This window comes from Biomphalaria glabrata, chromosome 10, assembly GCF_947242115.1.
Source record: "Biomphalaria glabrata chromosome 10, xgBioGlab47.1, whole genome shotgun sequence".
NCBI classification, from domain to species: Eukaryota; Metazoa; Mollusca; class Gastropoda; family Planorbidae; genus Biomphalaria; species Biomphalaria glabrata.
In genome coordinates, this window is record NC_074720.1 from 14312473 (window position 1) to 14327164 (window position 14692).

At 34.3% G+C, this 14692-nt stretch overlaps 1 protein-coding gene across 1 annotated transcript; it reads right to left on the reverse strand.

The window, feature by feature from the left end:
* Positions 1-793: 793 nt before the first annotated feature.
* LOC129921590 (zinc finger protein 234-like) lies at positions 794-11465 on the reverse strand. Its single transcript, XM_013210203.2, has 3 exons — positions 11343-11465; positions 7411-7876; positions 794-5367 (listed from the first exon to the last, which is right to left on the reverse strand). Exons 2-3 carry the CDS (start codon positions 7657-7659, stop codon positions 3868-3870), a joined length of 1749 nt encoding a protein of 582 aa, XP_013065657.2. The 5' UTR covers positions 7660-7876; positions 11343-11465; the 3' UTR covers positions 794-3867.
* Between the last annotated feature and the right edge of the window lie 3227 nt (positions 11466-14692).

Genomic DNA, 14692 nt, shown 5'->3' on the forward strand with positions numbered 1-14692 from the left:
TTAAATATGTTGGGTATCTTATCTTTTCAAGAACAAATCGGTTGTATTTGCATATATATATATATATATGCTGTAAGCGCGATTATGCTTAGGGTTTACTGGGAGTTAGGGTTAGGAAAAAAATCGCCCCCTCCGACTTCAAAGTGGGTGTTGATCCAGTAAAAAAAATTTTTTTTTTGTTTCACATAATTGAAGAAAGTTAAAAACCAATTTGATGAGACTACCACTGACTACTTTAAACTTGTAAAGAGAAAATTTAAGATGCAGTGAAGCCTTTCAAAATCAACGCATTTTACCGAACTATCGATGTCATTGTTTCTCAATTAATTGACAGATCTCATGGGCATTAAATAGTCAATATTTTAAGGCGTTCATTTACGTCGTTTCATTTTAAGTGCAAACGATGATGCCTACATGCGTCTTGTCTCCTCTGACACAGATGATATTGCCATAGAATATTATTCAGAGATGCAATCCTTGAAAAAGACTTCCTATAAACACATATAAAGTCTGTGTTCAGTACTAGATTTTGTTGTTTTATGTATCATATACAAATACATTTTATCGTCAATTTTTCATTGTCACAGCATTCATGTTATTTCTGGCTTTGTCACAGATTGTTCAGCTGAGCTGTTATTCTCGAAGCTGTAACTGATAAAAAATGATTTAAGAATTTCTATAACACATGGCATGTTGGCTTCACTTTGTGTGTTTTTTTTTCTTTCTCTGAGCGAAAAACTGTCGGGTTTTCATTAATTAAGTCTGTATAATAGAAAAAATTACACATAAAACATTTGTTTTTTCATTTGAAACGCTTCAAGTCGTTTAATTCTGTTCAGAAGTTGCAAAAAAAAATAATTGCAATTTAAGACACCATTATTTGATGGAGTCCTAACTGATTAAATTTAATGATATTATTACTTATAAAAAGGAGTAATACTTGCAATGGAATGTCGTTTTCTAAATACATTCAGATTACTCGAGTTTTTGTCACACACTAAATTAGTCTTATTGAGGGTGAGGGGGCCCACCTAGATATTCTTGAACCCACGGCTCTCTTGCTACGCCACTGATCACAGCATCATACCCATCAACACTGACACATTAAAGTCTCCCTTCCTTAAACCATTAACACCAAACAAAGTCAAATGTTTTGAGTAGAAGCTATTATGACACCAATAGCTAGCATTACCCACCGTTCATTTGTTCCCAGAGGGCTTCCTAACCAAGAGGGCTTTCTAACAGCGTTTATCACGACTTGGAAATCTTTTCGATTCTTAGAACACGACCAATCGCTTCTTACTGCGTTCATGCCACAATTTTTTTGGAGTTGGCTTACCACATCATATTTTACTCCACGGAAGTTGCTATAGCGGATATCTTTATCGTTAAATTCATCACCAACAAAGTAAACCTGAAGAAACGTGTACGAAGATGACTTCAGGTCTAGCATTAGACTCCGTATCCGGTGGTATACCTACTGTTAAACAATTAACGTTGGTAGGACGTTGTCTTCTTTCAATTCTAGAGCTCCAAACGACGTCATTTTAAAGCATCCGTTTTACTTTCGGGTACCGTAGCAGAAAGAAAATGCTCTGACAACGGATGTTAGTGGGTAAGAAGGCTTTTGTGGGTTCAGAGTAAGGTTCTAGAGCATGGAGCTGGATTTTGCTGTCACCACAACACATTCTGGGGGCTTCTTCCTTCCACTTCAGGACACAGCGCCAGACACAGGGGAAACCGAGATTAAAAACCAACAGCTTTATTTTTGGAAGTCAATCTGACAGTCATATTTGAAGCCAGGGAAAGATTTGATAGTCCAATGAGATATAGCTGCTGCCTGATTCACACTGCTTTTTTTTTCCCCAGATATTTTTCAATAGAAGTAATGTGTATTTCTGAGTTACTATAAATATATTTTCAACAGCTTTTTTTCAGTTTTTTTTTAAATCACGAGTATATTAGAAAGAAGCATTCTTCAATTATATCTTTAAAATGAATCTAAAAAACTTTGTTATATGATTCTTAGAGGGTCTGCTTGAACAAAAGAGTTGAGGCTGTAAAAACATTGAACTGAATGAATTAGCATTAGGGAGGAAGAGAACGGTAAGAAGCGCCTGGCAAAAGCTTGGTAATAGTACAATATTGACTTTGATTTATTGAATATGAATGTGTTAATTATTTGGGAGCCCCGAATAGTCAAGTTCTTTGAGAAAGTTATGTCGCGTGGTGCAGTTTGCCGAGATCCTGGATATTGAGTCATACAATATTTTAAATGTAAAAAAAAAAACAACAAAAAAAACAACAACAACAACGGAGCAATAAAAGTTTATACATGACAAAATAATAAAACATTGAATGGGTTTATTGTGTGTTTATAATAAGACGATAACAAGTTGGATGCCGTAAATGAATTCTGCTCTCTGGGAGCCACAATTCAAGATGACATGCCTATAGTAGAGGAGAAAAAAAAACGCATAGGGAAGGCTGCCTCGACCTTTGCTAGACTCAGGTAAAGAGTTTTGAGAAAAACAGAAGCTCACTAAAGTGACCAAAATAGAAGTCTACAAGGCATGTGTTATGAGTATGCTACTGTATGGCAGTGAATCGTACCAGTTTACCACCTACGCAAAGCAAGAGAGAAAACTAAACTCATTCCATGTGCCCCAGAAGAAATGAAGAAACTAATAATAAATAAAATAAATGAGAAATGGACAAGCTCTCATCTCATCCAAATCACAAGAAAGATGATGCTTATTATAAGCTATCCCGACAAGATCAACGTCAATCTTTTGACTCAGGACCGGACACAACAGAATGTATGTACCGGCAGCTCAAAATTGGAACCAGTGAAATCTGCCCATGTGGAATGTCACCAGAAAATGCCGACCATGTCAAGACATCCCAATAGAAAGAACACTATATGGAGAGCTCCCTGATTTTGAAACCACTGCGCAGTACATCTCATGTATTGGTCTAATCATCTGAACGCTTCAACATAAAAATGAGAACGAAGAAGAATTCCATGCGCGATGTCTCCGAAGGATCTTGAAAAATCACATGGAAAGAAAGAGTGTGCAATACTGAGATCCTTACGCAAACATGTATTCCCAGCATCTTTACAGTCCTCAGCCAACGTCGCATGCGCTCGCTTGGACATGTTCGCCGGATGGAAGACAATCGCATCCCGAAAGTCATTCTCTACGAACTACTCGCGACTGGCTCAAGAAAAACTGGTCACCCCCACCTCCGTTACACGGATGTAATAAAAGGGGACCTCAAATCAGTGAACATCGATACGGACCATTGGGAAGACAGCTCTAGACCGCACTAGATGGAGAGAGACAGTGACCAAGAAAGCTATGAACGCGAAAAAAAAAGTCAGCTCTGGAAGAAAAGCGTGCCATGCGAAAAATGGCCAGCTCCTCTACCACCAAAGCGAAAGCCACCCCTGCGAAATTTGTGGACGGGAGTGTCACTCTACGACTGAAGGAGGCCAACAACAAAAAAAGTATATAATGAAATGGAAGACTATCCGAGCCAATTATAACAAGCTTTTTTAGTTGCCTCCCCTTGAAATTTATTACGCCACAAGTTTCTGGCCGATGAGTGAGGCGGGGAAGGCACTCGTTGCCAGTAGGACGAGAAGGGGGGTGGGTGGTGGCACCTTAACTGTATCACGCAAAAATCAGGTCGCCAGCCGACGTCGAGCAGTAAACCAAAGGGGAGAATCTCTCCATCCCCTGCAACTGAAGGGCCCCGTTCGTCTAAGGAAGGGGGGGGGGGTTGGAATGGGCCCCGGACTGCCCAGGAAATTAAAAAAAAAAGACCCGCACAACTATCCGGTACCCCATGAGGGTGCCTAACTCAGGCCGGACCTGAGCTGGTAGCTTTGCTGGCTGGGTTAAGATTTTGTCTGGTGTGCGAGACCTTGTGTTTTCTGAAATTCTTAGGGTCAGAAAACCTTTTCTCACATATTTGACATTTATATGGTTTTTCCCCAGTATGACATCTTAGATGAATTTTTAAGTTAGAAGGCTGAGAAAATTCTTTCTGACAAATTTGGCATTTAAATGGCTTTTCCCCAGTATGAGATCTTTGATGAGATTTTAATAGGGTCCTACGAGAATATTCTTTCTGACATATTTCACATTTAAATGGTTTAATTTTTGCATGTAAAAATATATGTCTTTTCAAAGTACTAGAATCAACAAAATGTTTCTGACATATTTCACATTGAAAAGGTTTCAGACCAGTATGTAAAAGCTTGTGTTTTCTGAGATAACTAGAATCACAAAATTCTTTCTGACATAGTTCACACTGAAATAGTTTTCTACAGTGAGATCTTGTGTGCCATTTTAAATGGGAAGGATGAGAAAATTCTTTCTGACATATTTGGCACTGAAATGGTTTTACCCCAGTATGTGATAAAATATGGCATTTCAGATTGATATAAGCATAATATTTTTTTTTACACATTTCACATTCAAATGGCTTTTCCCCTGTATGAGTTGAGAGATGACCTTTTAAATTAGAAAAAATTAAAAATCCTTTTTGACACATTTCACATTTAAATTGTCTTCCCTTGGTATGTGATCGTTGATGACATTTTAAACTTGAAGAGTGAGAGAATTCTTTCGGACATAATTCACATTTAAATGGCTTTTCCCAAGCATGATTTCTTAGATGAGATTTTAAATGAGTTAAATAAACAAATTCTTTTTGACACGTTTCACATTTAAATTGTTTTACCCCAGTATGTGATTGCTGATGAAACTTTAAGGCAGAAGAGTAAGAGAATACTTTCTGACAAATGTCACATTTAAATCGCTTTTTTTTATTATGACATACCGGTATTTGATGTTTTTGTAAACAAGAAAGCTGTGAAAATTGTTTCTTACATATTTGACATTCAAAAGGTTTTCCCTCAGTGTGACTTAACATATGTTTTTTTAAATATAATAAAGAAGAATATTTTTTTTCACATACTTCACATTGAAAGGACTTTTTCAGATTGTGAGATCTTTGATGACGATTTAACTGTGAAGCATTACAAAATTGTTTAGCACAAGTTTGACATTTAAATTGTTTCTTACTAAATTTACCAGAATGAACAAACTGTTGTGCTTTTGAATTCGATGTACAAGACAACATCTCTTTTGTGCATATTTGACTATTAAATGATTTCTCATTAGAAGGTGTCCCATGGTGGATTTGCAAAGCAAAATCCTTTGAAAATGTTTTTTGTTGTTCTTCTTGACCTTTTAATATTCTTTTCTTGTCCTGACTGAGGTGTCGATGTTCTTTTATTTTTGAAACATTGTTTTCTTCGATCTTCTTCTTCTTCTCTTGTTTCAAGACTTTTTCCTAAAAAAAAATATACTTCATTAAACAACTAAATACATAAATCTCTATTTCAATTTCAAATTGAACAGTTTTTAAACACACATGCAACATTGCTTTAAAGCCTTTCAGCGTAATCCAGCTTGCCCCCAAATCAGAGAACGCTACACTAATGCCAAAGGAGAGGTCCAGCGGAATCTGAGACTCATGAAGGAGATGGTATAACAAAAAAGCAGAAGCAATCCAGTCCTATGCTAACAGTAAAAATGCAAAATTGTTTTCAATTCAATCAAAGCTTTTTATGATCCTCAGCAAAATGGCTCATCCCCCATATTCAGTGCTGATGGAAACAAACTTCTCACAGACTGGGAGGATATACTTGTTCCCTGGACTGAACACTTCAGTGCCATCCTTTCCTGTCCATCAAGCATTAGCGCCAAAGTCATTGCACACCTGGAACAAGTCACAATAAACCATTCACTCGCTAACCCTCCCCAGCTCAATGGAGTAATGACTGCAATATCCAACCTCTCAACTCAATTAAGGAATATTTATACATCCTCTTTTTCAGATGCCACACTTCAAGAAAAGATAAAGAAATTAGAAAATTATTTAAAACAAAGTATGATTTGGAAAGTATGAGTATGATTTTTTTTACTAAGCCCACTACAAACAAACATGCTCAACTACTTCAAATGCTTTTCACAAGTATTAACCCATTCAAAGCTGTCTTTGTTGAACTTTTCTAAGAGAAAGTCTGGTACCAGTATAGGCTAAAGGAAAATGAATTTTGGAAGTTTAGAATGCAGGATAACACTTGGCACAGGAGCTATCAGACCCTCCTAGATGGATAAGTAAGAGACACCAACTGATTTTTTGGGGGGTTTAGATAAAAGCAACAATTAAAAGTTTGCATTCTTCTTATTGGAAAAAAACAATTTTGATGTTAAAAGTGAGAAAAAGAGATATAAATATACATTTTCAAATATTTTTTTAAATGTTGCATCAATTGGTTATTATTTGGTTACAGTAACTACTACTCAATTCAAACAATTTAGCACTAATTGCAAACAATATTATTTTTTTGAAATAATTATTTGTTGAATGCCAGGTATGTAATGGGGCATATCATCATAATAGTGTGATTTTATATTTATTAATGAAATATGATGGGGAATTTTTTTTTCTAAAATTGAGCATGCATCATTAGTGTGTGTTTCAATACATTCCTTAATACTTTGTTTAAAATATTGTGTTGGTAAAAGCAACTTCTACATACCTAAAGACTTTTCAACATTTGTTGTCATTAGTTGTCAATGAGAGAAAATCAAATCGAATCAAATAAAGTTTCTAATTTTTATTTGCTTAATGTTGCTAATTTGTTAATTATCAACTGCAGGAACACAGAAGATGAATAAATTCATTTTGAAATTGTGGTGAATTTGTTTCGGTGACATTTAAAAATAATTTAATATTAACAGGAGGCATGGTGGCTGAGTGGTTAAGTGCTTGGCTTTCAAAGTGGGATCTGGGGTTCAAATCCTTGTAATGACTGAGATTTTTACTTTAGGAATCTTTAGGGCCCCTCTGAGTCCACAGAGGTCTAATTCGTACCTGAAATTAGATGGGGAAAAAAGTAAAGGAGGTTGGTCGCATGATACTCTCACTAACCATGGGCCACAGAAACAGATGACCTTTAAGACTAAGACTGTTTTATTGATCTTTATGAAAATTTGTTGTGATTACAAGGACTCTTTTCTCATATAAAGACACAAGGTCTGAAAGAGGAAACTTCTCAATTTCAGGATATATAGATATAAAGTTTGATTTGGTGTTCCATCTTTGAAAGCTAATTAAAAAAGGGTCATAAATAATTAGACTTTATTCAGCATGATTTTGATTAAAAAACTTTTCCGGCCTCTGCCTCATCAACTCTGAATGACCGAAGATAAACTCAAAGCTAAGGAAATCTTAAACAATCAAATTCTAGAAAAATGAATTTAACTTAACAATTTAATATTCATAAAATTGAAAATCTATATCATTAAACTGTATAAAAAGGCTTACCTGACACTGACTTCCTACATTTATATCACAAGTATGACTTTTGTTAATAATGTGCTCTGGGGGCCTAATTGATATAATTTCTTGATTTGTATCTCTTGATAACTTAGGAGTATATTGTTTTGATGGTTGTGTTAAAAATTTTTCAGCTATTTCTTCATTTTCAATGTTCATTTTATTTCCCAGTTGAAGAGTGAAGTCTTCTTTTGTATCTGTTACTAATTTTTGAGTTTGTTCAGGTGATGGTTCCATCAACAAAACAGTTTCGTCTATTTCTTCAGTTTCAATTTTTATTTCTTTTTTCAGTTGAAATGTAAAGAATTTGTTTGAATCTGTTGTTATTTCAAGAGTTTGTTCTTCCGATGGTTGTGTTAGCAATACAGTTTCATCTATTTCTTCCTTTTTACTTTTATTCTAGGATCATGAGGAAAGTCTCGCTCTACCTTGATCATTTTTAATTATGATGTTCCTGAAAAAAAAAGAAGTTAAAAATGCATTCAAAATTATGTAACATTAATTCTGTTAAAACTATAAACTATTATAATATTAAAGTTATGCTTAAAAACTTAATAAGAATTCAATCAATGGTCTAAACTCTACTGAAACCTGTTTTAGAATAACAGTTTTGGCCCGCCCCACAAAGTTTGTACTATTTTAAATTATTTACTTTTATTACTAAAATTGAAAATAGTGGCATATTTTAACGACTAGAAGAGTTTCTTCAGTTACAGTATGATGACATTGCACTACTTGGGTCTACAAATAATACAAGAAATGACGGAGAGCCTGGATAGAGAGGCACCCAAAATTGGGCTCTAAATAAACTTGGATAAAACTTAAATTGTTCGAGTATGATACAAGGCAAAGAGTACCCCTATCAGACTTCGCGAGTCAAGAGCTTGAAGAGATAGATAAGTTTACATACCAAGGCAGTAATATGGCAAACGATGGGGATAACTACCATGACATAGCATGCCAAATAGGAAAGGCAGGGAGCATTTTCTAAAGGCTGTGGCCTATTAGGACTAGCCAAGTTATTAGACTTGAGACAAAAATGTACCTACTTAACACATTCGTCATCCCAACAGCAGCGTTTGTATGCAAGACATGGAAGTCACCTGTCGAATTCCAGAAATGACTAAACGTGGCTCAGCAAAAGACAGATTTTAGGAGTCAGTTACAGAGATCGGGTTATAAACAAAGAAATCCTATGGCGAATGGAACTTGACCACTTAATGAGGTTGTGACTGAATTACCCATACCAAGAGTTGCAATGACATGGAGGCAAATACAAGGAAAGCACAAGTAGGGATGTTATCATATAACTTGGTGCCACACTTTCATGAAGAAACTCAGAGCAGTGGACACCAGGTGGAAGAGGCTTCAGACATTGCCAGTGACAGATCTTTAAGGACACAACTTGCTGCCCAATGTGCCAAATGGCATGGGAGGATCTAAGTCTAAGTAAGTAGGTTATCACTAAACTATATAAGGGTGCAGCCCGCACTCCCTAGTGACACCAGTGCCTAGATCTAGACATATAAATTTAAGCCATAGAAATATTTTTACAAATTGTTTTTCTTTAGCTTTCTCAATGTCGGTATCAGTGTATGATAGTGTATCAATATAATAGACTCTTCTCTCTGGTCTCTAGACACTAGCCGGAGTCAACTCTAGAGGTTTATCCAATACTGTCTCCTATAGTTGATAGATCTAGACCTAGAATTTAGTAACTAGTTCTAGTAGTGCTGGCTCAGTGACAGTATAGTAGTATTAATAATATTAATAATATTACTAGGATTAAACTAGGATTATGTTGATTTGTAGGACAGATCTATTCTATTATTAGTGTAGATCTAAGTATTATTACTATTATTATATAGAGTAGTTTATGCTAATCGGACACTTATAGGCCAAAATTTCAAAGTTTGACTTTTACAGCGCATTATTTGACAATGGTTCGACATAGAAAAGAAAATGTATCAAAATCTTTTTTTGGTTTAAGAAGAATAAGGATGACTACTTATATTTGTACCCCTAACCTATATTTGTTATTATGTTTAAGGTCAAAGAGGCCATGTGTTTTCATTTAATTCAGATTTTTTTTATTTTTTTTAATTTTTGATTTGAGGCACATCGGCACAATTTAGGCCATGTCGTGCCTGCAGTCCCTTAAGGATCCCTCTCTCTCTAAACAACAAGGGCCAGATTCTATACAGTCATATCATTAAAATCAAGGTCTATTCACAGTTAAAATAGTAAAGGTAGTAAAAATTTAAATATTTGGTAAAAATCTAATGTAAATAGTGCATGTTCACAAATTCATAAAACAGATCTTCGTAGATAGCCCCACTTCCCGGATAAAGCCCAGTACCTTCCCAGGGTCGACATTATCAAATAGTGTATTTAAATTAGTGGCTCTAAAATATTTCGCCCTGACATCCTGGTATCTGGGGCAATCAACGAGGATATGTTCCACGGTGAGGCGAGAGTCACAGTATTCACAAAGTGGGGGCTCCTCTCTCTTCAGTACAAAAGAGTGCGTGATGTAGGTATTTAATTCAGACAAATTTGACCCACATTATTTGATTCTGGACACCATAATTTATTTCGGACAGTCTCTATATTTAGGCATAAAAAAACTCAGATTTTAATTCTATATTAACATTAACTAAATTTAAAGATCCCCAGGCATAGCCCCTCACATGAAATCATTATAAGATTAATATGTTTTCAAATTATGCATAAATACGAACACAAAAAATAAAAATATGAACACACTTATTCTACCAAAATTAGGTCACTGGGATAGTGACTTCTACACAGACATTTAGACTTATTTTATGTTTGCATGATTAGATGTGTGTTGAATGTTTGTGTTTTTTGTTTATTAATTTAATGATCTTTTGTAGTATATAGTACAGGTTAGCCTTAGGATAGCCATTCTAGCCTAAATAGCTGAATCCTTTCTATATTCTCTCTCTATATTATATATATATATAAATCTAGATCTATCTAGTAGGTCTAGATTTAGGCATTTAATTTCATTCAAATGTAGTCACGAAAAGTAATACCGATTCTTTTTCTATTAGAAACTACACTATTGTTCTATAACCAGATAGATCTTGATCAATTTAAAAGCTTATTGACATTGTGTTGAAAACTTGACAACCAGAAGTATTTTCTTTTTATAAACTTTACTCTATTTAAAGAAAATTAGAAACATTTTAGTTTTTCGTAATTTACTAAAATAAAATATTTTTAAATTTTAATTTCATTTTGATTTGCCACTTAGATCTAGATTATTCTAGATCTATAAATTAAAATTCCTCCTTTGAAAGTATTGAAACTGTACAATTTGATATATATACTTTTGTATATTTACTAGATCTATATACTATATCTATATAATATTATTAATATAAATATATATATAGATCTAGATCTATTATATTCACAATAGTTTTTGAAATCACATTAAAAGAAAATTTGCTTCACTTTTTTTTTATATTTCTCTATTAATAAAGTCCATAGGCATAGGGCATGATAGGGCAGGGTGTCATGATGCTTCGAACAAACTTAAGTTAAAATCACAATAACTTTTGAACCAATAATGATTGAATAAATACTGCTAGCATCATAAAAATTTGGTGGTGTTCAGTTGTTGGAAAGCAATTTTCATCATCTTTCTGACTTTCATTTATGATTTTAGACTCTATTACACTCACAATATTATTGTTGTGACAATAATTAGTTACTATTTAGGCAATTACACATTTGATTTGATCATGATCATCTGTTTGTTGGTATAGTGTATAGTCTAGTCTAGTACGTATAGGATAGGATCAATTTAAATTTTTTGGTGCAACTAGACTCTACCTAATCTAAAATCTATATAGATCTAGATCTAGATTAGAGATTGTTATAGATTATACCTAGATCTACTCCAGATTAGATCTAAATTATAAATATCTTGTCACTTGGTCACCGGCTTGTTTGGAACCAGAACACTCTGTCTAGATCTAGATCTAGATTCTATATATAGAATTATAGATTCATAACAAAGAGGACTGTACTCTTATAATTCCATTGTACATACATACAATATAACCACTAGATACTTTTTAGCGGCCCCGAAAGGGGAAAAGCGCTATTAGTTTTGTGTGGAATTTCTGTCAGTCCGTCCCCGTTTACATCTCCTGAACTAGAAAAGATAATGAAAATCATGATATTTTAGACCTTTCAACGGCTCTTTTTTTCTTTTCTGAAAGTAAAAAATTTAATTTTTAAAATCAACTATGCAAGCAGTTTTTTCATAAAATTACACCATTTTTATAACAATTCACTAATAATAGTAATAAACACTGGAGGCTTTTTAATAAGGGTACACCAATGCATTTATATCCATAACAAATTTATGCAAACGGTTTTAGATTTTTTATGAAATTTTTTTTTTTTTTTTAGAAATGTATTGCTAAGTTATGTAAGTTCTGTTATACTATATAACTACTACATTTACAAAAAAAAAAAAAAAAATGGTTACTATTTTTTTTCAAGAAGAAAAAATCTATTTAATATGCATATAAGTGGAAAATAATTTTAAACAACAATTAATAAGTAGTTTTTCATATTATCGCGCGAATTGCGCCCATAATGTACTATAAACTAATGAATTTTAATTATTTTTTTTTATGAGTCTTTCAATAAGAGATTGGCCCTATACAAAAGAATTAGATCAATAATATAATCATTATATGAATTCAGTTATGCCAGGTTCACATCTAACTTCACCTTCACTTTCACCTATGCCTTGGTCTGCTGGACCGTTGGCGGGGCACCACACAAGATTAGTCGACCTTCTTTTTCCATTCTTCTCTGTCATTTGCCTTTTGATAGAATTTAATTCTTTCTGAAACTATTGAAACCTGCCTTTTTACCTGCCTGGTCTTGCGGTTTGCGCGCTGGACTGTCGTTCGTATTTATCGACGGTCGAGGGTTCAAACCCTGCCCGTTCCCATCCCCCGTCGTCCTGCGGAAGGTTAAATTTGGACTAGGAAGTAAACTATCTTCAACTCTGAAGGAACATCCGAAACATGTAAAACATTTTTGAGTTTGTGTTCAAACACAAACTGTCTTTGTAAACTTGTTTTTCTTTTTTTGTGTATTTGTTTTGTTTTAACTTCACTTGGAATGGCCTGCATTATAACGCCCCCCCCCCAAACACACACATACTTTTCATAAATATACCTCACGGGCCACATACACACACAGTGGAGAAAACAAAAAATAAGAAATAACAGTGTTTATATATGTAGTAAAAATGACATAGGACTTCATCAGTGTTTCTCAAATGCGTCTTTTTCTTTTCATAAATAGTGTTTAGTATATAATTTTAAAGTGTCTTGTATAACCGAAAAAGTTTTTCCTGGAGACAGTATTAGAGAGCCATCAGGTTCCCTCCCCTATAATTAGCTCCGCCGAGCGTTTTACTCCGTTCTGAGCCTCATAAATTCTTTCTCTTGCGTCTTCAGTGCATTTTTTTCTTCTCGTGGTAAGAATAGCTCATGTCAATGTTACAAAAATGTCAAAAAAAAAAAAGAAAACGGTAGACATTTTCAAAGGTCCTTAGGTGATACGATTTAACTTACAATATTTTAACTTTATGAATAGTGATAATAATGTCATTTTACAGGGTTAATATCCGAAAGTTGATTGATTAGTACAATGAAATTTTGTTTGTACTTTAACCATTGTAAAATCATTTGAACCACTTCGCCACTCCCCAATGGTCATGACGTCGCACTCCCCCCCCCACACACACACACTGCTTGATAAAAGCTGTAGTAGATCATGCAAGTTTATAATGAGCCTGTAGCGCTGTCCTAAGATCATCCTCATGTTTAGCAAGACGTCTTGAAGTGGGCCTGTTCTGTTCACGCAAACACTACGTCAATAGTACGAGCATAGTCTATGAGTATGATGGTACGTTAGTAGGGAGAAATGAGTCCGTTCTGCTGTTAAAAGGAAGTAGGCTATATAGAGAAATTAAAATGTTTTCTTTAAAATAATCTTTTGAATTAACCTTGTTGCTAAGGTAGAGAAAGGCTCTACTTATAAGATGAAACATCAGTAATTTAATTTACTAAAATTTAGGTAAAATTTGTTTTTTTATATAATTAATGCTTAAATTATAAAATAAGAACAATGCCAATACAACCGATTTTTTTTTTTTTAAAGAAAGACCATCTTTTCACCCCCCTTGTAAACACGTAACGATTTGGACAGTCTAGCTTACTAATTAGTAGGTAGATGCACATATGCATGTTTTGGATATATAACTTAAGATTTTTTTATGTTATGGTAAGATTTTATATTTTTTTCACACTAGGGTGTCAGACTCAAATAGGTGTCACTCTGTACAGACGGCACTCCCTAGTGACGCCACTGAGTAGAATAATTATTGACACCCTCTTGTACCAGAATGCCTGCAGCGTAGAAGACATCATAAGACAAAGCTGGAGGACTCTTCCTTCTGAGTGACCGCCGCCAGAAAACGATACAACGTGACAGCAGCTTCTCATATAGGTAGGTAGACAAGACGATAGGGATACTCAATCATTCAGACATAAGCAATTAATGATGAACATTTGCTTTACACATTTATCCATTTATTGCAGCCCATTATTTTATTAGACAGATATTCTTGTAAATTGTATTAATTAAATTATTTTTAATATTCAATTAAAATTTACCAGTCTGTTCTTATTGTTAGTTGAGGTATGCCTGTTATATATTATTACATATGTGAGAGGGAGAAGCAAATTAAACTTTCCCTAGAGTTTCATCAAATAAGCCAATAATAATAATTAAACAAAAAAAAACTCATCTCACTGTAAATAATTAATAAGGTCTCCATTCTGACACTTATCTTCTGACAGTATAAAGCAATAAGAAGTGGACGCTGGAACATTAGAACTTTGAGAAATGTTGACCCAGAATCAATGTCCTGAACATACATATGTTGCTCTGTGGCCTAGTAATGACATGGAAAACAATTTAAATTTATTTGCTCTTATTCAAGGCACAAAATCAATCCCAACTTTTAGATTGAAAACAGATATGTTTGTTGTAATTCAAAGATTGATAATACTATATTGCAGTGATGCCCAAAATACGGCCAGCGGGCCGAAGGTGGTTCCATCCGGGCCGCCGAAAAGTCGGCAGAAAATCCGCTACTCCCCCCCCCCCCCCCCCTAAAGAAACGGCGAAAAATGTCTCTTTACCT